This window comes from Panthera pardus, unplaced genomic scaffold (genome assembly GCF_024362965.1).
Source record: "Panthera pardus isolate Hobbes unplaced genomic scaffold, ASM2436296v1 HiC_scaffold_8, whole genome shotgun sequence".
Taxonomy (NCBI): Eukaryota; Metazoa; Chordata; class Mammalia; order Carnivora; family Felidae; genus Panthera; species Panthera pardus.
In genome coordinates, this window is record NW_026527013.1 from 40,986,482 (window position 1) to 41,010,892 (window position 24,411).

The window sequence follows — 24,411 nt, forward strand, 5'->3', positions numbered from 1 at the left end:
CTGCCTCATGGCAGTATGCAGCTGTATCTATGGAAGCCATTAGGATCCTGGGACATTGACTCATTTGTCACTGCTAAATGCCTTCCCAGACCAAAGTGGGACCTACTTGATACATTCCTCGTTCAGAAGCCAATTTGGTAAACACGTCCTGAATAGTTTACTGGTTATATGTCAGGACCTGGGGTGTCACATAGAACCAGACAAAGTCCCTGCATTCATGGGGCTGACATTTTCCTGGGGACTAGGGGGTTGGAGACAAGTTAACAGGTATGTGAAATTATGTTAAGTGCTAGGAAGGAAATAAACCGTATACAGAGAGATCATGGGTGGAGGTGGGGGAACCTCGTAGGTCAGGAAGGTCTTTGGGGAGAGGAATGTTCGAGCTGAGTCCTCAAGGATGAACTGGTGAACCATGTTACAGATGGAGGGGAACAACCAGTTGTAAGGTCTTACAGGGAAGGAATAAGGTGGGTTCTGGGGGCTACAAGAAGCCTGCCAGGACCAGAGCAGACACACAATGGGCACACGGCAGGCAGCTTGCTGGAGAGGTAAGAAGAGGCCAGACCACACAGGCCCTTGCAGGCCACAGTTAAGGAGTTAGTTTTATCTAAGGGGCAGAGCGGAGCCAGTGAGCAGGGAGTGGAAACTCAGTTCTGGGCACAGGGCTGGCTGGGCAAACGTGTTGGCAGAATGAATGAAAAGTAAATGTCTTGCAGCCCCCGTGGTCTCCAGCTGCACCTTCTTGATCCAAATCACAGTCATCTCGTCCAACAGCTCGTTCGGGGATTCCTGACCAGTTCCCTTGTTTCCGGTCTTGCTCCTGATGCCCTACCAGCACATACAAAATCCATCGTGTTCAACCAATCCCATGCTGAGGGTAAAGGTGGTGACTAGACCTCCCAGGATTTCGCAGTGTAACTGAAGAGGATGATTTAACAGATGACACTGAGACGAGGAACAGAATATGCTCGCCTCATGGGAAGGCTCAGTGCAGGGATACGGAGGTGCACAGGACCTCACGGAGGTTCAGTGCAGGGATACAGCGGTGTGCCGGGGCTCATGGGAACACTTAGAAGGACATCTAAGCTGGGGTGGTGGCCAACTGGCCTCAGTTCTAAGAGGAAAGCAAGAGGACTCCTCTCTGGTCACCTAATGCTTTGTACGGCAAGAAGAGGTATGTAGAAAGAGGGGAGCGGGCCCTGGCCTAACCCTCGGCCTGTCCTTCCCATTGCTTCATCTACATTAAAGAGGTTTACGGTCCACTGTTAACTGATGGGAAAACAAGTACTAGTGACAGATAAATGCCCACCATGAAAAAACGTGACTTGCTCAGCCACAGGTAGGTGCCATGTCACTCGGGCAAGAAGAGACGGTTTTTGTTTTTGTTTTTTTTCCTCTTGCTTTGCCTATAACAAATCAGTTTGTGAAGCTGCTTCTAATAATAAAGCTCCGTGAACTGATAGGTTGTTGAAGCAAACACACTCTTACTTGCAGGAACGCTAAACCACGTTCAGCACTTCTATATGGAGGTCGAGTTCATGTTCATCCAATTAACCATCATTAACTCTGTCCACGCTCTATCATACCACAGCCTGGCTGACTCTCAAAACCAACAACTTCAGACGGCGTAAAAGGCACGGATTACTCCCGTTGTTTTGTTGCTGCTCCTGAGAGGCAAAAGAACGTGAACTTTCTTAAATGATCCATTCTTAAAAGTGCCTAGGAAGGTGATGGGAACTCTGCTCTCGCCTGTGTCCACCACCTTCCCCTGGCATGAGGGACCAGAGGCCCTGTCTCAAGCCTTCTCATTTGTAAGAGAACAGACCCAAGAGTCCCCAGGCTGAGAGAGGTGCCAAGCAGCACATGGCCGGCCCTGAGTGAGAACGCCGGGTCTCCGTGTGAGCTCCGCAAAGGTGAGCATGATTTTTAAAAACTAAGCTAAGCGTTCCGTATAATACAGGTCATCTCTTCACTGGTTTGGATAAATATGATTTCTATAAGAGAAGAATTCAGACCTCGGAATCACAGCATAGACATTGCGGCCACCCCCATTTGTGTCTCCTTCGTGTCTCAGTTTATCTTGGAAACGGGGATGGTAATATCCCCAATCCCTTGGTGCTGCTGTGAGGATTTGATGGAGAAATGCACAGTCAGCACTTAGCAAAGTGCTGGTACATAGTAAGTGCTCAGCAAATAATCCTGTGGTTGCTGCAGTGAACGTCACCGCAATTTTATCAGTATGTTTCCCTTGCCGTCTTGAAAATGTCCATGGAGACTTCAGTGAATGTATTAGTTATTACAATTTCTACTTTGAAGCCTAAGTCCCAGACAGAATTAATTCCTTACTGCCCAATCGAGTGAGCAAAGATCACTATTCTGCAGAGTCTCTGGCTGACCTGAGACCTTAGAAGAGGTGGAGGGAATGGGCGTGATAACCCCTTCCGCTCCCCCTGGCCTCTATCTGAAAGCCCTCATCAAAGCATCTCTCCATACCCGCCTTCCCTGTGTCCTGAAAGGACACAGCTGTGGGGAGGACTCATGCCTGGCCAGTGATGAGGTCCCTGGCACCAAGCCAACGGAGCCACAGAGGTCTCCATCCCTGGTGACACTGCTCGCACACCCTTTGCCCATAACCAGGTGCCCAGTGTTAGCCAGGTTCTGGCCACAGCTCTAGAGCTCCCAGGCTCCCTAGCCCATCACCCCCCTGAACATGAGATATTCTAGGCAGTTAATCTATCCAAGTAGAAGAATGCCCCCCTTGATAGCCTGAAAGCATCTTCCTTTCCTGTTTCTCTCCTTTTCTTGGAAGCAGCCATGCTTCTGAGTGGTCCGAGATGGGGTACTTTTCCAGAGCAGGAAACAACTGCTAACTGAAACTTTAAAATGTCCCATGGGCACGGGCCCTGTCTTGACGTTCCCTGGTACTCTACAGTGACCCGGAAAGCACAAAGACTGCTATACCTCAACAGAAAGGGCAGGCAGGACACTTGTCTTGTACTGTCCTCAGAAGTACTGCAGACATCCCCTAGTATCTCGGCGTATCCCGTAACGCAGGGCATGCATCACTCATACGTGTGTGCTCTCCGCAGTGTCCTTTAACGACCAGGCAACTTCATGTGTTGCTGTTGTTTTTCTAATGTGATTAAAGGTACAATAAGGTATGTGTGCAACAAGAGGCAAAGCCATTGTTCTGCATCATTAAGCTCACAGCAGCCCCAAAAAGAAATTGTAGGCAGCTTGCCAAAGGCCCTAATGAAGAGCATCTCTTTGAATTATCTCTGGATGAGGAAAGGATCAAGTCTGAGCCCCAGAATATTTGATCCTCTTTGTGCTGCTGTTACGAGGGCTTACTGAAGCCAGACACACTGGACCTTCTGGAACTGTAATTTATGGAAACCTTAATTTCCCTGCTTTTAATAAGGCTTTGCATAATAAGAAGGGGAATGCAGTTATTAATTCCTGCAAGTGTTTTGTGAATTCCTTTATGCTATGGTTCAGGACTCGCGAAGAATAGGAGAAAGGGGATTTTACTTAGTTGGCACAAGGGTAATGGGTCCGAAAAGTAGTTTGAGTTTCCTGAAAATAAATCTGCATGGCTTCCTAAATTGCTGACAAAGTGTATTCCAGATGGAAGTCATTTATCAGCAATTTACTGCATGATGCGTTGGCCAGAAATATTTCCACATAAATTCACCTAGTAAAAACAAACAAACAAACAGAATCCAGGCTCTTTCTTTTGGGGGGCCAAGAGGGAAAGAGCCCAAATAATACAGGTGAATAAAGCACAAGTGAACACAGATTTGCAGGTCACAGGGCAGGGTAACCACATTGTGGAGGGGGCCAGTGTAATTAATACACCTACAGCAATGGATCCTAAATAATAGTTTTGTGCATGACAACCAAAAGAAAAAAAAATACCCAGCAAGTTATTAAGACTCCATTTTTATGCCTTATATTATATACACAGTAGTGAAAGTCTTCACCATAACCACCCTGGTGATGCTTCTGCTGTTCTGCGTGGTTTGCTTCTGAACGTCTGACTCACTGAGAACTGGGGACTTCGTGCTCATTGCACATGATAACCTGGCAAAATGTGGATTACAACATCACCATATGATCACGCAGGGGATGGAGGGCAGATCTCCAGTGCCAAGGGCACTTTTGCCCAGGTTTCCAGTGTGCCCCCAGACTGCTTTCAAAGGACAGAAGAGTCCAGCGGAGTGCTGGGTGTGAGGTCGCAGGTCAGAAGTGTATGACCAACATTGATTTAAAATGCTTGTGTTTTGTAAGATATGTGCCCTCTGTATAAGGGGTGGTTGGGGGTGGGGGGCATGACCAAGCCCCCAAAGGTTTGACATTCTGTATGCTTCAGTGAAGACACACAGACAGAGACAGACAGACACACACACACACACACACACACACACACACACCTTTTCTTTACCCAGGGTCATTCTATCATTAGATTATCCACAGAAGCAGCCTTGTTTTGCTGTGTCTTTTTAATGCTAAGCGCCCTCTGGTGGCCTGTGCAAAAATGGTGCCCAACTGCCGGCTACTCCAGTTCTTTTTTTAAACTGTCTGGCTCTTTAAAGAATATGTTAATATGCGACTCAGTGTGATAAATTAAGGAATAAGCACCCTTTTTTTTCTGACCATAAAGACCTTATTCTAGCATTCTAATTTAAAAAAAACCTTTTTAACAGGATTATAATTTTTAGATCAATGAAGAAAAATTGGAAAGATTTAGAATGACTGAAGGGGAAAATACTTAACTGCCAAGTCAGGTTACCAACAACACTATGAAAACCTCAAGGTTCAGGATAAAACTTGAATATCTAAAAATAAAACACTCCACACAAAGGTCAGGTAAGTTATCTGGGTTATCCCTTACACGTCCTATTTCATCTCCACTGAAATTTCACGTGACTAATGATACAGAAGTTTCGAGAAGTCACCTGCTGTGGATGAAGGCACCCAAGATCAAGCCACCTGCTCTTGAAGTTGTTAACATTTTCACAGAGCGAGGTACAGAAATGGCAAGAGTGAAGCATAAATGTGAACCACATGTCCCAGGACAAGAAGTTGCTCAAAGAATCAAGTCTGCAGTAAACGCCTGTGCTCTGCTGAAAGGCACGCCTTCTAACTATTTGTAAACAGAGACAAAACGGCACGGGCATTAATCATCATCCCCGTCTCTTCTCCAACTTGTTCAAAGGGTGACCACGCTTTGACCCTTCCCAAGACATTCGCTGACACTCCAGAGGGCAGTCACTTGTAAAGGAGCTTTGTGACAGGACTGCTGGAAAGACACTTTATGACTGTCAACATCTTTACATATTCAAATACAGGCACCTAAGGAAGTGCCCCTGGGAGGGAAATTACCCAAGAGATTTAACAGAGAATACAGAGAAAAGTCCACAAGGCGGTCTCAGTCAGAATACAAGTACGCACCGGAATCCCTAATTCCTTTCCCAGAAGTTACCGTCTGCCAGGTGAGTGCCTGCCCACGCCCCCGGAATAAAAGGCAAAGCGTTACCTGACAAACTTCATAGAGCAATTTGTACTGCTCCTCTTGCTTCTGCAGGCTGCACAAACTGCATCCCATGTTTAGAGGAACGTCAAAGGAAGGCTTCAGTACGCGCCAGCACCCGGGAAAAGCAGCGTCCTGCGCGCAGGCATGAAGGTATCCTCGGAGAGCCTCAGGTGCATCAGGCGGCTGCAACACTTCACATTGGCGTTGCTCTCCAAGGCTGAAAACAACTCTCTCCCCTTCCACGCTTCCCCTCCTTCCCTCGCAGCGTGCACACACACACACACACACACAGACACACGCACGCACACACACACACACACATACACACACACCACTCCCTCCTCTGAGGGACTCTGGCAGCTGGATTGTGGTCCAATGCACACGCTATATAGACTGCTGCTCATGCATATTAATCAGCTCTCATTGACTATTCATAACAGACAATGATACAGAAGCTATAATTGCCAACTATGACAGTTGAAATTTCTCTAATTAACAAGCAAGTGCTCCAGTGGTAGGGAATAATAAAAGACACTAACAATTTTGTAAGCCATTTTCTGGCAGTTACAAATAAACATGACTGCATTTTTAGCAAGGTCTCTTAGGATAATCCCTAACGCATTTAAGCTAAGTAGAAATTCATTTTTAAATATATCATAAAATTTCTGATGATATAAAATGTATTTAATGCTGCAGATAATGATGGCATATAAACGAGTTTTGTGGAATGCACATGTTTTGAATAATATTCGTATAATATTTAGTGCTCTCCCAAGTTGCAGGAAAAATCTGCCACATATGAATAAAATATAAAAATTTAAATTGCAAGGTATATATGTGCGTATGCAAAGTAACCCGGGGGTTGTAAGGAGATAGGCTGCCCTAAAGGTGAGCAAGCAGATAATCACTGCTAAAGTGCATTTTCAGTTCCCAAAGCAGAAAGTTATTTGTTACAGGGCCGCCCAGCTCACTGGAAGGAAGAGAAGCAGCCAGCTTCGTGCCATCTCTTCAGCTATGCAGACGCTGACAGATTCCTCGGAGCTCATGCCACTGAGCTAACTGTCCCTGTCTACTACAGATCTGTGTCTGATATTCCGTGTCTGCCTAGACTTAACCCCCTTCTGCTCTGTGCTGTGTGTCTAGAAAGCAGGGAGTCGCGATTACACATGGAAGGTGAGGACCGGCCGCATTTAAGAACTGATTCCTCTACCTTGCCTCTTGTTTCCCTTCATCCAGCCTCTGACCCACTAAGTTGGACGGCTTTACAAACAACAACTTTCTTTTCTCAAATGACTACCCCACCACCCCCAATGAAATGCAGAGGTAATATTTTTTCAGCCCAAATCATTCACGATTAAAAATCTCACCACTGTTTCCAAACCCTCACCCCACCTCCATCTTATAAAGGTTGAACTGTCTCCCAGGAGGACTCCCACATCCTGTCAAGATGCATCACAGGGACTGAAGAATAATGCTCCCTTTCTCTGGGAGTCCAGACACACCTGGGATGTGAGTAAAACAGTAAATAAAATCCCACCTGGGCTGGTGGCCAGCAGATACATCTGGTCCCATTTCTCGGACCCAGAAGATGAGGCATGGCAACTTGTCACAGATGAGCTAATAGTCCCGGCTTTTGCTGGAGGGGGAGGAAGGGAACCTCCATCTCAGACCCACACCTGGTGTCACTATCGTGGCTAGAGCCGACAGCTGAGGCGTGCCACGAGGGAAAAGAAGCCACAGATGGCGCTGGGCAGCGGCAGTGACCTCTGACTTGCTCTGATGTTGAGAAGGGCCGTTTGGATCCATGAGCAAGTTACTGAGGGCTCGGTTTCCTGATCTCTAAAGAGCTAGGCAACGAAGTACCTTACAGAGTTTTGTTGGAACGATGTAAGAAAACACAAGCTGTCAAGCCAAAACCAGAGGTCATGCTTGTCCACTGCCCTCACCCAGAGCCTTCCATCTGTAGTTCTGCTCTCTTCTAACCCAAGTGAGATCTCAATTCCTTCCACTTCCATTTACCGTCCACTCCACCTGGACAATCCTAAGACCCGCCCCATGCACCTTCTGCTTCCTCTCTTGCCTACCCGCGGGGTACCCATTGTAAGGTTGCCAGGTCGGTCTTTATAAAGCAGAAACATGATCACTTTTTTTGCTTAAAAACGCTGCTATGACTTCTCGTCAAACCTGGATTAGTGTCACATTCTTCACAGGGCTTCCCATGCCCTGTAAACTCCGGTCTTTGTCCATCGGTTTCTATCATCTACTGGTGCTCACTTCACTCCCAGCAAGCCACATCCTTCCTCAGGGCTCCCTCCACCAGAATGCCCCTCCCTTCTTCTTCCTACCCACTCAGCACCCCCATCTCGGCTCAAATGAAGCCTCGTTAGGAAAGCCTTTGTTGGGGTACCTGGCATGAATTTCTCAATCCTCCAAATTACTGTTCTATCACCCCATTCACTTCCTCAATCTTCCTGTTCATTCAGGCTGTTTGTTGCTGTGTCCTTGGATAAGAACGTCGGCCTCGTGAGGGCAGGTAACTGTGTCTGCATCTCTCCGGGGCTCAGCCCTGTGCAGGCACTGGGACAACACCTGTCCTTTGGTTGAAAGAACACATGAAGACGGACGCCTCACAAACCCATGCCCTGTAGGGTGAACTGGAAGTACCCTATACAGAGGTCAAGAGGGAGCTTGGTTTTCCTCCCCCAAAGCTGTGGACCATTAGGTCATTTTGTGGTAAGCTGTTGTGTGTCACAGTAGCTTATACCCACCTTTTTTCCTGCACGTCCACAGAAAAATAGACAAATGGGCTCCAGCTCAATGGATAAGGAACTGACGCAAACCCTTTTAGTCTTCGTTACAAAACTTTCCAACCTTGTTCAGAAGCAAATTTTATCACATATTGCCCTGTGCTTCAGAAATGTTTCTCAAACTTCTGGGTCTTAGGAAGCCTTCACACTCTTAAAAATTATTGAGAACATCGAAGGGCTGCTGTTTATTTGGGTTACACCTATAGATGTTCACAATGTTAGAAACGATCAGAAATTAAAAAATGCCGATTCCTTCATTTAAAATAGCACTAAGAAACCCATTACATATTAACATAACTAACATTTTTATGAAAAAATTACTGTATTTTCCAAAACCAAAAGAATTTTGCGGGAAGAATGGCATTGTTTTACATTTTCACAAAGCCCTCTATGTCTAACTTAATTGAAGACAGCTGGTCTTTCGCTTCTGCATTTAGTCATTTCTGCTGTGTGATGGCTTCTAGAAAATTCTAATGGACTGTACATGCAGGAAAGAATGAGAGCAAAAGAAAAAAAATAACATCTTGATGTTTATCAAACTCTTGATGTTTATGAACATAGTTTTGGCCCCATAGACCCCCTGAAATAGTTCCTAGGTGACAGTATTGAGAATTGCCACCCCAGAAAGACACATCTGTGAGCTAGGAGTCCAAGACTCTCACGCTTGGTGGCACCTGGGTGGCTCAGGCAGCTAAGCCCCCGACTTCGGCTCAGGTCCTGATCTCACAGGTTATGAGTTCAAGCCCCACATCTGGCTCTCTGCTGTCAGTGCAGAGCCTGCTTCAGATCCTCTGCCCACTGACCACCCCCCCCACCCCTACCCCCGCTCCCAAAAATAAATAAACATTAAAAAAAAAGAGCATCATGCTTGGGGGCGGGCAGAAGAGTGGAAGGGATACTAATTCAAAGGCAACTCACGGTTGGTTTTCCACTCTTACGATCAATTACATAGTATTTGGATTCAAGAATGAAAAACACTTGTACCCATTATGCCTAAAACAGGACTTACCAAAGCGATTATTTGCCGTAGCTATGCCCCTTCCTTTGTACAACCATCTAGAATAGTTTCATTTGCAACATGTTGCTTTCAGGGAGTAAGACACACAACTGTGTAAAAGGAGGTTCACCAGTACTGTGATATGAACCAAGTCATTTCATATCGCGGATCCAAGAGGCACAGATCTTAGTGACAGGAAGTTCTTTACAACAGACCTGTTTCTGAGAGAACGGCTGTCCCGGTAAAAATGAAAAACTAGTTGGCGACACAGAGACGCACATTGTTTGGCGAAGATGCTGAATGTCCTTTTCAAGTCGGTAATCCCATCATCGGAAAGCGCCTCACAGGCTCACCCGCGCACGTGGGCCCTCAGACAGCCGCCTCCTCCTGCCTTCACAGGGATGAAAAATACAGCGCAAAGAAGGGTCACCGAGGACCAAGGAGACACAGACAGAAGAGGCACATACAGTAAGGGCCGAGGGTGCCCAGGGAATAGCTTGTATAATCATTCTCTGAACTTCCTAAAGTCATCAGGAATGCTGTGAGAGTCAGCAGATGGACGGGAGAACTTACGTTCACCTGACTGTGGAAACAACTATCTTGTTCAAGCACATTCCTCCAGCACACAGACTGCGGTGCCTGTATGTCCGATACCTGTCATTTGACCTTCCTGGTTTTTCCTGATGGATGATGAACACAGGTGTCCTCAAACCAGAGTTTCAGTCGGAGGGAATATTCTTCTGGGAAGAGCAATGACAAAAACCAAGTGGGAAGATGGACCCAAGTTCATCAAGTTCTCAAGGGAGAAGCGGAGTCTCTTTGGGGGTCCACACCAGCGGGCTGTGGAGCTGATGTCACATCCCTCGACTCTCTCAGAGACCCGCCCGATGGCTCTGCCTTGCCTTAAGCTCTTTTCAGCTTTCTTCTGGATCGTGACGATTCATTAACTTGGTTTCTTCCTGCTTTGAATCTCACTCTTTCAATTCCTACTGTACAATGCAGCTACACACACACACACACACACACACACACACACACACACACACACACAGCTGATAAACCACCGCGCTCAAGGCACAGACCAAGCTCCCAAGCACGCGGATCTCACCCATTCTGCTCTGCCCGGCCTCCCCTGTCTGTCTAGCAGCACTTCCTGCATTAGGGTCCTTCGTGCCTCATGTCTGTGCACATGGTGGGCCCTTGGCTTGCACCACCAGCTCCAGAGCCTTCCGTGTGCCCCTTGAATCTGCCCCCCTCTACCCCCGCAACGGAGGCCCTTAGCACTTTTGCGGCTTCCTTTGGGCACGCTTCACACTGTGTGGTCCTTCTGTGTTTACATCTCTCTTCCTCACTGGGGAAGACCAGGCCTAATTCAGCTATGGATGCCCACCCCTCCCCCCAACCCCAGGGGCTCAATACGTATCTCATGAATTAATTCAGCATCTGATATTCACTAAGTACCCCCTCAGGTATGAGGCACCTCCCTGAGTTCTGAGAACACAGGAGTGACCAAAATGGGCACAGAATCCAACTCTCCCAAGAAGATCAAGGCCATAAACCTCGGCCTTTTATGCCTGCTATGGTCTGGATGTGGTGTCGCCCGCCAATTAATGTTGACATCCTCATGTCCAGGGTGATGGCATTAGGAGGTGGGGTCCTCGGGAAGTGCTTAGTTGATGAGGTAAGGGAGAGCTCATGAACAGGGTTAATATTCTTGTAAAAGAGACCCCACAGAGCTCCCAGTCCTCTCTGCAGGGGGATGATACAACGGCATCTGTGACTTAGAAGGAAGCCCTCAGCCAGACGGGCTGCCCTCTGATCTTGAACTTCCAGCCTTCAGAGCTGTGAGCAATACATTTCGGCTATTCATAAGCCACAGGATCGACGCTGTTCTGTTAAGCAGCCCAAACGGACTGAGATTCTACCTTTTGTGGGATCAAAGTTGTTCCTATGAGCCTGGTAAACCGAGTCATGGCCAGAGATTCAAATCCACCACGGGCTGAGGAAACAGTTTTGTGTCTTTTCGCTAACCTTCCCCTTTGCTGGGGTGGTGTTTCAGTAGCCTGTCTGAACCACGTTTAGTGCTTGAACGAGGAGTAAGAGCCGCGAGAAAGCCAAGTGTGGATGAGAATCCCATCACCAGCGCGAAGAAAAAAAGCAGCCGCAAAGAGGTTAGAACACACAAACGCACGAATGTCACAGGAGCTGAAACCACACGGAACAGCAGCTCTAAGTGCAATTTTGTTTCTGAAAAGCTCTCTAAGCTCAGAACATCTGCGCAGGACCTCAGCTCCTATTTTTATAAACCAGAGCACGTCCTCCCTTTGGGGTGAGGTGATGCTGTCCGGAGGGCACCTGCTGGGCTCCGGGGACCCGAGGAACACCCTGGCTGCCGGCCACCAAGAGCTCTGCCATTTTCCCTTGAGGCAGTCGGGAGCCAAGGCGCACACGAGGCCCTGGGAGGGGCCGACGAGGCCAGGGCGAGGGCCACCTGCTGCACCCACCCACGGCCACTGTTCAAACACCACGCGGGCGGACGAGCCCCGGCCACCGGGAGCTGCTTCCCGAACCCCAAAACATGCCACTGGACAAGCCACCAGAGCAACAGGGATCCGTCACAGGGAGGCTGGGACACGCGTATTTTTGTGGAAGGTAGCCAGGGGAAAAGAGCTCCAACAGGCCTCAACTTCGACAGAAAATTCAAGTTTCCTGGTGGGCGTGAAGCCTTGGGGACACCCCAGTGGATGCTTTTGTTCCTTGAAGGCCCCGCGGCACGCTGTGTCCCTGCTGGTGCTTGCTACAGGAAGTGAGTGCGTGCCTCCATTTCCCCAGCTAGAGCTGAGATTCCTGGAGGGTGGACTCCTGACTGAGTCATCTCTATGACCCCTGAAATGCCTAGAACAATATCCAAACCCTCTCCAGACTGAGTTCCTCACACAAAAGAGGGAGCACACCCTTGGCCATGGCTCAGAGTCCGGTGAGGAAGGGAGGGTAACGGGTCAACCTAGTCCAGCCCAGAAGAACAACTCGCGGGGTATAGGAAGGACATTCACAACCTCCTGGGACCTTGGGTTTCCCCATCCTGCAGTGTGGCACCCACCCCCCAAACCAGGACGATGGAGGCCTCCCTCCACACACTTATTCTAGAAAGCCTGTAAAACTTCTGTGAACACAGCCTGAGGGTGTACCATAAGCCAAAAGGGAAGTGACAAACCTGGGGAGCCCAAACCCTTCCAGAATGTTCTAGAGCAGGGGGTGGGGAACTTCTACCACAAAGGGCCAGAGAGTAAGTATTTTACATTTTGTGGGCCAAGAGAGGAAATCGAGGACACTACGTAGGAACCATTTTACAGTGTAGAAAACACTCTTCATCGGCAGGCCGTGTGTACACAGGCTGAGGGTTGGATTTGGCCTCTGAACAAAAATTTGCCCACCAGACTGTCACAGTCTGAGCAAAGAGCTCATTTTGTCTGTGTAACACGATGAGGCACTGCTCCCTCCTCTCCCCATGTCATGAGGAGAAAACTGAGGGGCAGGCAGGCAAGGTGACTGACCCACGCACACACGGCGGGTAAGGGCAGAGACGAGACCCAGATTCAGACTGGGTAACCCCCAAGCCCGCGAGCCGCTGCACATCCCTTTGTTTCACACAACCTACTGTGTTCGTTACGAACACTGGTGCAGGCAAAGAGGCTCTAAAGGCCAGGTCCCTGGCGGGAAAAGTAGGAGGAGCTGCAGAAAAAACTCTAAGTCACACAACGTATTCACACTGATGCTGACCGACACCCCAAATCTGTAAGTAACTGGCCTGCCTTTTGCTGCAATGGCGATGTGTCTCTGTCTCGTGCTGGGTATTAGTTTCCTTTTTGATGTTTACAACCACCCAGCAGCCTGACCCCAGGTGTCCCTCCTGAGGCCGGGGCCTGGGAAACGTGTCACGTCCTCCCGGAGCCTCTTTGCTCTCACACAAGTGACAGACTCCTCAAAAGCTACATTCTGAACACCATGAGGCATGACCAAGCTCCCGGCGACCCTGGGGGATGTCTCAGGCCTGCTGCGAACCACGCAAGTCTGTTCCAATCAATGGATGTGGGATTCCTGACAGCAGGAAAGAGGATTCCAGGCCTGGAGTATAGGCAGGAGATGGAAGAGAAGGAGATGTGACAGAGACAGGTGTGTGAACACAGGGAAGACGACTGGAGAGGATGTCAGGACAGGATCTGGGGGAATTAAGTTGGGGACACGCACATCCTTCAAAGTCCTGATGGGGTAAGCCAGGCTCAGCTTTGTGGAGACTGAACGCGGGTGACCAAGAAGAGACAGCAAGCGACAGGACCACACCGCCAGGATGAAGGACACTGGGCAAGAGGGAGGAGGGAGAGATTTGGAACTCACACGGCAAGAGCACCAACTGCGTTGCTGTGGATTGAGAGAAATGACTAGAATAACAGGCTGGGAAAGAAGTACATAAAGGGACAACTGAAGGGGACCAAACCTTGGAGGGAAAGAGGAGGAGACAGGACTTCACCTCAGTATGTTACAGGTCACAGACTGTAGGCTGGACCCATGCAACATCTTCAACGTTTTGGGTGAGGTGCTAAGCAAAAAACAAAATCCTGAAGTTTCACCTAAAACGTGTAGTTTCTTTGTCAACTTTAGATAACCCCCCCAAATCCGATACACGGGTGGCAAACGTGTGTCCCCTTGAGATGGGGGGGTGCTCTGTGGTCCCCACTTCCCTCGTGGGCCTCCTCACTGGCCGGTTTAAGTGGCCATGGCAATACAGTAAGATAGAAAGCATAAGCGGGTGGGCGTGAGACCGCGGGTGGAGACTGCAGGCTGGGCTCCTCCGCCCGCAGGGAGGAGGCAGCGCGCCCCGACGCGGGTGTGCTGGTGTCGTGAGCTCACCCAGGAGGGGGTGTGGGAACCAGGCTGCTCCCAGCTCACCAGCTCTGGCCGGGCTGCTACGAGGAAAGCAGCGGCCAGACTCTGTGCTACAGGTGGAAATAAAAGCCTCGCTTCATACCTACCACCAGTGATTCACACCTTCGTACTAATTGCCTGCTCTGAGCCAGACACTGTGTAGGGATGAACGAGAGACATAAAACCCCCGCCCTCACAGAAGAGCCACCCTGCGCCTGACCTGTGGCTACCCCGGGACTATTGCAGCTCTAAGTTCAAGGATGGCGCCCAGGTGGCAAACATCGACAATCCCAGTAGGTCGACCTTGGCCTGGGTAACTTTCCTTGCCTCTCCTTCCCACCGGGGGGTGGCAGGTAGGAGGGAGGAATCTTCCCATTTCTATGCTGGTCCATTCCAAATTTCCAGCCATGGGGGATCACCATTTTTTTTTTTAATTTTTTTTTTAACATTTATTTATTTTTGAGACAGAGAGACAGAGCATGAATGGGGGAGGGTCAGAGAGAGGGAGACACAGAATCTGAAACAGGCTCCAGGCTCTGAGCTGTCAGCACAGAGCCCGACGCGGGGCTCGAACTCACAGACCGCGAGATCATGACCTGAGCCGAAGTCAGACGCTTAGCCGACTGAGCCACCCAGGCGCCCCGGGATCACCATTTTTGATAGATGGCCCCAACACAATGTACTTCGTATTTTTCTTTAAAACTACTCCCTTGTTGGGGCACCTGGGTGGCTCAGTCGGTTAAGCATGTGACTTCGGCTCAGGTCATGATCTTGCGGTTTCTGAGTTCGAGCCCCATGTTGGGCTCTGTGCTGACAGCTCAGAGCCGGGAGCCTGCTTTGGATTCTGTGTCTCTGTCTCTCTCTGCCCCTTCCCCACGTGTGCGCGCACGTGCTCTATCAAAAGTAAATAAAATGTAAAAAAAAAAAAAAATTTAAAGCTACTCCCTTGGTTTTATTTAAATAAAGTATTTTTGAAAACAAATTGATATCTATGGTACATGGGAAACCATTTTCATCTACCGTGTATAAAAATTACCACAAAAATAATCAGGAATTTAAAAACAGAAAAGGGGCTCATTCCCATACCACACAAGATCTTCTATCCTGCCATGTTTAACTTGTTTTTGGAGTGAACATCCACTTGGCACTGAATTTCAGCCACACCATGACGTTTCCCATGCCTGTTTTGCCAGTCTTCTCTGTCTCCCACTGTCGCTCCTATGCTTGGGTCTGTTTTATGACGACACCCCAATTCTTCCAACTCTACTGTCCTTTTACTGAGCCTGTTAGCTCTACCTACAACACCCTCTGCACACTCTGCTTCCTGAAGTTTGAATTCCGAGCTTTTAAATCCCATTCACGTTAAAGCCAACCCCAATTTCACCCATCAGAATTCACCTAGGTGAATTCGCCTAGAATTCTAGACCCTAGGTGCTGGGCTACAGCTTTGCTGCAATCTGCTGTTTGCTAGTTTCTTTTTTTTTTTTTTTTTAATTTTTTTATTTATTTTTGGGACAGAGAGAGACAGAGCATGAACGGGGGAGGGGCAGAGAGAGAGGGAGACACAGAATCGGAAACAGGCTCCAGGCTCCGAGCCATCAGCCCAGAGCCCGACGCGGCGCTCGAACTCACGGACCGTGAGATCGTGACCTGGCTGAAGTCGGACACTTAACCGACTGCGCCACCCAGGCGCCCCTGTTTGCTAGTTTCTTGGGGGCACGTCTTTCTGTCTTCCTAACCATTTAAACAAACAAACGTCATGCTAAGTGTTCACAATGGAATGGTGACTCCAACCAGCTTCTTCCTTCTAAGGGGAAAGCTGCAAGTTCCTAAAGACAGAAACCCCACAGTGTTTTATGACTAATAAATAGCTTCATTACAGTGATTCATCAATAAGCAGGTATTTACCAAGCATCTGAACTGCCCATTGTACCCACTGAGGGAACAGAAAAACTGTGAAACCTTGTCTTTATATTCAAAGACCTGACACCCTCCTCTGGAAGACAGGACTGAACTATTAAGGGGGAAGGGAAACTCTGTGCCATGGAGAGCCGAGGTTGAGGAGAACAAGACCATTGCTCCTAATGGCCCCCATGAGATAATTATAACAAAGCTCCTCGGGGCCATGCTGCTGGCTCTGCTGTAATTAAGACAGCCTCTGCGGAGGAGGCAGGGTCTGAGCTGGTAGTGCAAGATGGAGGTAATCTGGACGAGGGAAATAACCCGGGTGGTGCGATGTGTGCGGAACAGCACGGGAGAGAGCCTGCCAGGTGGAGACGATGCAGGATGTACGGGCCATGGTGGGAAGTCCAGGGGAATGATGGCCTTGAGGACACATAAAAGGTGGGACAGAAGCCCCGTGTGAGGAAGCAGTCTGGGACTGGTGTATATGCTGGCGGGAAGGGGGGGAAAGTATAAAATGGCCAGAGGGTGACACAGGGTAGAGGCAGGGACGGTGAGAAAGGGCCCAGACCCGAATTCAGAACTGGGTGTCCTAATGGGCAAACTATTTGGTACTTTTCTTGGTGGACGCCAGGTTGAACTACCGCCAAAAGCGGGTCAGGGAAATGCAGCTTCTGCGTTTGAACGTGGGCCAGCCTCTAGGACTTAGGACCAACCCCTGCCGTAGACTGTTTTTTTCCGACAGCTCGCAACTGAGCCAGAGGCTCCTGCGCTGTTCATGTCTGAAGGAATTTGCGGTACAGGAAAGGCGCAAGCTGGATGGAGGGCTTGGGCGCTAACGGGGAGCTAATTCTTTATTTTAAAATCACTCAAAAGATAAACAAGAAGTTGAGAAGAACAGAGTTATTTGACGGGGAAAAAAAAAAGCCAACGTGGCAAAGTGAAGCTTCATAAGTCACTTGTACCACTAAGGTTCATGTGGTATCAAGTCTGACGCTACTTGTCAAGCTTCTATCCTGGATTTACTTTTGATATAAAACAGCACTTCAGAGAATAAGTAGGCAAACAATATTATGACCAATGGCTTGTTTTAAGAGAAAAATGCTCTCACAAATGGCAGTACTAATTTTTTAACATTCTCTGGGAAAATATAGCAACTTGACATGCCTGAGAACTGGGTAAAAACTATTGACATTGTACTTAATCTTTAAAACTGATATATGTGTGTCCAAAAGCTAATAAAGTTCCCTCTAATATAAATGGGGGGGGGGGGGTGGGGAGTAAAACACTAGATCACAGGCCACACTCCTATGCTTTCGATTCCGGTCTTATGGGCAGAGCCCAAGGGCAGAGAAAATTGAAGTGATTTAAAATAGCCTCTGATAGGATATATCTGATATTAGTGGGCTTGCAGAAGCGAAACCGTAATATCGGAGACATACAAAGGTGTAGAGCCCGTTAATGTGCGTCCGAATGTTTGGATGCCTGGGACTGCCACATCTTTCAGGTGACCCGTCCACGGGTGGGCAGAGCTATGCAGCATAGTATGAATGAGAAAGCCAGGAAGTGGGTGCTCCGAAACCACGTTTTATTTTATGGGATGAACAAAGGAGCACTAAGGGCACCTTCTTTCCCTTTACACCTTCCCCCCGGATAGGAGTCCCCGCCAATACACCGAGTTCTGCCCATCTCCTTTCTGGGTCCCCCTGACATGACCTACCTTGGGGCAAGGCAATTCACCGCTGGAAAAGAAATAAATACACAGTAATGTAGATGGAGGGTGTTTGTCAAAGCTTTGCTTGACCAAGCCGTCCCACAGTCCCACTTGCCCAGCACACATGCTAACCTATTAATTGTACTGAACATGAGACTGTTAGTTCTCTGCCCCTTGGGAGTGTACAGACGAGTAAAATTATAAAGGGGAAAAGCATCTGACTAAGAGAGTAGCCAAATGTATGTACAACCTTGTAAGGACTTTAAAATAACCTGTTAGGGGGCGCCTGGGTGGTGCAACTGATTAAGCGGCTGACTTCAGCTCAGGTCACGATCTCACAGTTTCTGAGTTCGAGCCCCACATCGGGCTCTGTGCTGACAGCTCAGAGCCTGGAGCCTGCTTCCGATTCTGTGTCTCCCTCTCTCTCTGCCCCTCCCCTGTTCAGGCTCCCTCTCTCCTCTCTCTCTCTCAAAAATAAATATTAAAAATAAAATAAAATAAAATAATTTGTTAGTACCTCAGTTGGAAAAAATCCTCAAAGATACAATCTAAGAATTTACAAAACAGAATAAATATGTATTTACAAAGTACTCACTGTCCTATTTAGCTGTCTGTAGATACATACTTTGTAGGAACGTACTCTCTGTATGCACGGCAGGTGCAGACAGCAACACATCCCCGGGAAGCTCGAGAATAACATGCAAACTGGGATGCTTCTGGTGACATGAAATTTCCCTGCCTGGAGGGAAGAGTTAACCAGGGTGCACAGAAGGATGGAGAATGAAGCACTGTTTCTTCTCCTTTCCTTCTTTAAAATATCGAATCGGAGGTGCCTGGGGCTCAGGTGGTGAAGCGTCGGACTCTTGATTTCGGCTCAGGTCACAATCTCACGGTTTGTGGGATTGAACCCCTCATCGGGCTCCATGCTGATGGCACAGAGTCGGCTGGGGATTCTCCCTCTCCTTCTCTCTCTGCCCCTCACCTATTCTCTCTCTCTCTCTCAAATAAACTTTAAAGAACAAGAACAAAATACTGAACTGTAATGCTGCAAGCCAACCCGTTTTGTCTTGTCCTCTTAACTTGTGCCTTCCGTGTCTCCCATGTGCTCAAGGCCGGGGGAGGCGGACCTGCAGTTCCTGCCTCTCCCACTTCATTGACTGCCAGCTTGTGCCAGCTCTCTCGTGACAGAAAAGAGGACAGAAGGAGTCCTGACTGATTCAGACTAATGTGGGCTAGGCCTGCACGGCTTCTCGCCAACCTCATGAAAATACACCCATCCTTGCAATGTCTGTGTTTGTCTCCTGGCAATAACTGCCCCCCTCGCCTCCCGCAGGGGCACTTGGGTGGCTCAGTCGGTTAAGCTTTGGACTTCGGCTCAGGTCATGATCTCGTAGTTCATGAGTTCAAGCCCCACGTCGGGCTCTGCGGTGACAATGCAGAGCACACTTGAGGCTCTCTGCCGTCCTCTCTGCCCCTTCCCTACTTGCACTGTCTCAAAATAAATAAGAGAGCTTAAAAAAATAACTCCCCTCCACTCCAAAGTTATCTGAACTGGGAGAGAAACAAACTCAGCACATCCTTGCTCTGACCGTCCTCCCATCGTCCAGCTCCTCCAGTTTCTAAGGAAAAGGGAGGGCTCTCTCCTTCTGAACTCAGGTTCTTGGCACTCACAGAGAGGATCTCCCCAGCTCCAATCCCTCCCACTGTGCTGTCCATGCCAGCCCCTGCGATCTTTTTCCTCCCCAGGCCTGTAGACATTTCCTCACTCTGAAGACTCTCAAATCTGCCATCCCCCACCCTATTCCTTCTCCTACTCTTCACTGCCACACTTCTTGACAGAGGATTCTACAAGGAGGTACCTGTTGTTCTTTCTTACCGCAACACCACGTGATCTGGTTTGCCCTCACCGTCCCTTCCTCCTACAGGCAAACACACTCTACCAAAACCATCCCACCTATGGTCACAAGGACCTGTCAAATATCACAACCAAGAGCCTTTTGTAAGGCCTCGATTGAACCTATCTAAGAAGGAAGACACGGAGATCCATGGTCCAAGTTTTACCTCCACTAACTTTAGAGATAATTAAGTTGCAGCTCAAAAGATTGGGAGCCTTGTGGCCAACGTCACCCAGCCACTTACTGGCAGAACTGGAATGTGAGCAGAGCTCTCTGGCCATTATGTTAATGTTCTTTTTCCCCCTAAATACCACCACCTGCCTGGCTTTCCCTGTAAGGTCTGACATTGTTGATCATTCTGTCCTTCTGAATTCCTCCTGAGTCCCCCTGATAGTACATATTCCTGCTCTCTGTGAGTCCCTCCAGTGACTCATGATGGTTTTTCCTTCTTCTCCTGCCTTCCAAATGAATGCAGACGCACTCAATGTTATCGTCTTTCCAGGAGTCAACAGAGGATCCGAACAGCCTTCTGGCATCTAAAAAAGTCCTTTCTTTCATCATCTGTAAATAAGCACCTACTGTGTGAGGTTCTGCAGAGCCGAGGTGCTGGGGCTCTGGCTGCCTAATTTGAAATCCCGGCTCAGCCTCTAATTTAGCACATACCCCCGGGACTTGGCGGCTTTCTTCCTAAGTCTCCACATCCTCCACCGAATCACACAGGATTGTCAGGAAGACCACGGAGAAAGCTTTTTTGAATTACTCAGTAGAGTGGATGGCTCACAGCATTCATGGTAATTGGTAGATTTTGGTTTGTTCTTCCTAAATCTTCATCACTAATGCCTGTCAGAGAGGACAGCAAGCCCTAGTTCCTTCTCGTGAGCAGCTCAGCGTCTGTAAGGCCCACAGACACACAGACTAAATGGGACCATCAACTTCACATGTCCCATGACAGATACAGGAGAGGTAGTGGGGGGGAAAACAGGGTAAAGAGTTAATTCCACTTAGGACTTGAGAAAAAGCTTTATTTTGAAGAGCCGAACAATGATCTGAACCTTGTTTGCCCTCCTGGGAATTAGGTTCCTCTAGCGGCCACACGCAAATTTTACATGAAAGGAAGCTTCTCAAAAGAGTGCTACTAACATGTCAAGAACCACCCCCCCCAAAAAAAACCATTTAATTACTTAGACGTTGGGGTGTACCCAAATCACCCCTTCCTGAGTGGGTAAGGTGGTGGGGTTAAATGCAGATTCCTAAGCCCTACCCAAAGAGGCAACCATTCAGCAGACCCAGGCACCCGTTTTTCATGCAGGTGGTCCATGAGTCACAGGATGAACACGCAGATTGTGACGTGGCCCCAAAAAGTCAAAACAGGCGTCTATTTAAAACGAATCACCATGACTACCACCACCCAGAGTACAATGCCTATTAAGCACTTGGATTTCTCGCTATAATGTTGCATGTGGTGTGGTTGGGGTCGTTAGGCTGATGTTCATGAGCTTTTGAACCTCTGCTTCTTGTATGTTTCCTTCCATTCTATTGAAGCCTGGTCTTTGAGACAGAGGAGGAAGAAATCACAGATAATTAGGGCTTAAAATATTCTTATTTCATGGTGGGGATAACAAGTGAAACTACAAGTAATGATGTAATCCAACTTGTCAAAAAGGAAGAAAAGAGGAGACAGAAGGCAGGACAGAGCCTTGGGACCCGGCATGCCATGTCATCTTGTAATTAACTAACTGATCCTTTAAACTGTCAAACTCAGAGAGGAGCTCCATGGCCTGGCGTCTGATTAATATTCATATTTGGGCACTGGATGCTCTGATTTAGGTCCCAGTGGTTGTAGTTAAACATCAGTCTTTAAAAAAGAGAGAGAGAAATAAAAACCTGCCTGGCCAGCCAAAATCTCCAGGTTTTACATTCATAGGGAAATGAGGGGAGGCCACCCTGAAGTCCATAATCCATGGCAAGAACAAATCCTCCACGGATGCATATTGATTTCTGCATCATGATGAGGACTTGTATATTGAAAAAATAATTATTTTGCTTCTTCCTACTGGCAGCCACATTGTTAATCACACTCTGGGCCTCATTGTTAAATAAGCGAACAGCGCGTGTAAAATTACATAGCATTCGGTAATATAATCAAGCTTTTAATTTCAAACAAAAATAATTGAATATGTAATTTAATCAAAACATGCTAGAATCTATCATTTAAACCATAATAAGGGGCAACCTGGACTTTGATTCTTCTAGCACAGGCTGCAAAAGAATATATTTCCCTCCCTCATACAGACGTCCCTGGATGAAAAATATACTTCCGTCCAGGGTACAACAAGTACCTGTACTAACAAATGCGTTTTGCAGAAAAGGCAGTTCGCTTAAGAAAACAAAACCAGCCCCCCCCCCCCACCCTCTCACTGCCCCCCCCCCCCCCCATGGTGTGTGAACCCAGGTCACACTCGCAACCATCAACAGCCGGCTGGACACCCTGGGGGTTGCTCTTGCAGAAGGTGGAGTCATGAGGAAGAGTTCTTCGGAAGCACCGGACCAACCCGGCCTTTGCCTTCACGCTCGGGTCACGTTTTAAAAATCAAAACCCTTCCAAGGAAGAAAATGATTCAACCCAGCTTCACTGTGACTTCCAACAGCAGCGGCTTTTAGGAAAGATTTCCCAAATTAGGGGCACCTGGTGGCTCAGTCAGTTGAGGGTCAGACTTGGGCTCAGGTCGTGATCTCATGGTTAGGGAGTTTGAGCCGCACGTCAGGCTCTGTGCTGACAGCTCAGAGCCTGGAGCCTGTTTCAGATTCTGTGTCTCCGTCTATCTCTGCCCCTCCCCTGCTTGCCCTCTCTCTCTCTCTCTCTCTCTCTCTCTCTCAAAAATAAACAAAAAAACTTTAAAAAAAAAGATTTCCCAAATTATAATTTGCGCCTTGTCTCTCATGGCATAAGTCCATCCCACAGTACCCTATCCTGGATCGAGACGCCTTGCAGCCCACACACTTTCTCCACTGTAATTCCTCTTCATCCTATAGAACTTACTCTCAAGCTCTTGTTAAACTTACCACTATGCTACTTCAACTTAGATTTGAAAATGGGTGACACTGCTAATGAATGCTCCATCTTGGGATCATAATTCACAAGCGTACTGAAAGTAAGTGGTGTGGAACAGCTAGACTCAAGTTGATGAATTCAGCCAACAGATATTGAGGCCCAACCATGTAATCAGATACATTAATAAGTCTCAGTTCATTTCCATTTGGTGGGGAGAAAGGCCATACCACTCATACAATCAATATATTTTTAATAAAGGAATAGCCCACTCCTAATAAATAAATATATACATTACAAATGATTGAGAAGAAACTCATGGCCGAGCTGGTGTAGGGCACAACTTTAAATTCCAGAAGGCATTTATGGACTTTGACTAAGCAGACGAGGACAAGGATGAAAACCACCCAACAGCATTAAGATTATGTTGTCTGGGTCAGAGCCACCTATGAAACATCAGAGCTAAAAACCTCTGGAGCAAAGACCAGCTGATGGCCACCCATTAGGAACCTTGGATCTTTAGCCCCTTTGGATGAGACCATCAAAGTTAATGGTCAAAAATATCGTTCCCTCTGACAATTATTTCTAAGATGACTTGGAACAGTTCTCACGCTTTAAAAAAAAAAAGCTGACACAATGCCAAATTCACAAACACCCACCACTACTTGGTGGGTCTAGGCCATCGGGGAAACCTACCGTCACTGCCAAGCCTGACCTGTGAACTCCACATGGGGAGGAATCCAGTACCAAGGCAAGGAGAGTCTTGACGTCTCACTTCAGAAGTCAACACACAATGTCAGTGCACTGCTTGCCAGATGACATCCTGTGCTGTGTTCCTAGGAGCTGCAAATACTCCCTCGGGAGGAGAGCAGACTTGGGGACACCGAAACTGGCTCAAATCCACAGGCAGTAAAGTAATTAATGGTGCCTTTCAGGGCAAGCGCAGTAAAAAAATAATTGCTCTCAAATTTTTACTGCTAATGAATGATTGGTGTAGTCAATATTTGTGTTGTTGGGAGTGGACGTGTGTGTGTGTGTGTGTGTGTGTGTGTGTGTGTGTGTGTGTGTGTGTGTGTGTGAGAGAGAGAGAGAGAGAGAGAGAGAGAGAGAGAGAGAGAGAGAAAGAGAGAGAAACAGAGACACAGAGAAGGAGGAAGAGTCTTTTGGATGCAAATACCCAAACCAGTCTATCAGCCTGGTTAACAACTTTGAACCTCCAGACCACAAATACTGAATACGTTGACTTTAAATGTCTAGGGGGAACATATGCCATGGATCAAAGAACACACTGATTAATCCAACAGAGACTAAAGTCTGTCACTTTGGTCATGGTGCAAAAAGGAGCCAAACAAGGTCACTAAAGAGTGTAAATAGATGGGAGAGAAAGACCAAAGTTAAACTGGTTTCAAAGAGGGGCTGAGCTGCCAACCCCCTGTCTAAACGTGACTGGATGAGGTCCGTGTATCTCCTTCCCCAGCTCATCTGCCCGCTTGTGTTAAAACAGCACTTCCCCTTAAGACAACTACCAGCTTGCTGACGCCAGGTAACTCTCACTTATGCCGTAATCATTTACTATTACATTAGGTCA

The 24,411-nt window shown here is 47.9% G+C and overlaps 1 protein-coding gene across 2 annotated transcripts in view; it reads right to left on the bottom strand.

Annotated features, from left to right (window-relative positions):
• The window catches only part of PDZRN3 (PDZ domain containing ring finger 3), a 240,147-nt gene that overhangs the window by 43,498 nt on the left and 172,238 nt on the right, over positions 1-24,411 (bottom strand). The window contains exon 1 of one of the 2 annotated variants that reach the window (XM_019428454.2): positions 5,540-5,767. The exons of the other annotated variant lie outside the window; for it this stretch is intronic. Within the exon in view, the coding sequence (XP_019283999.1) occupies positions 5,540-5,608 (69 nt within the window). The 5' untranslated portion in view covers positions 5,609-5,767. Of the gene's footprint in view, positions 1-5,539; positions 5,768-24,411 lie in introns of those variants that run through there. 2 annotated transcript variants of the gene reach the window in all.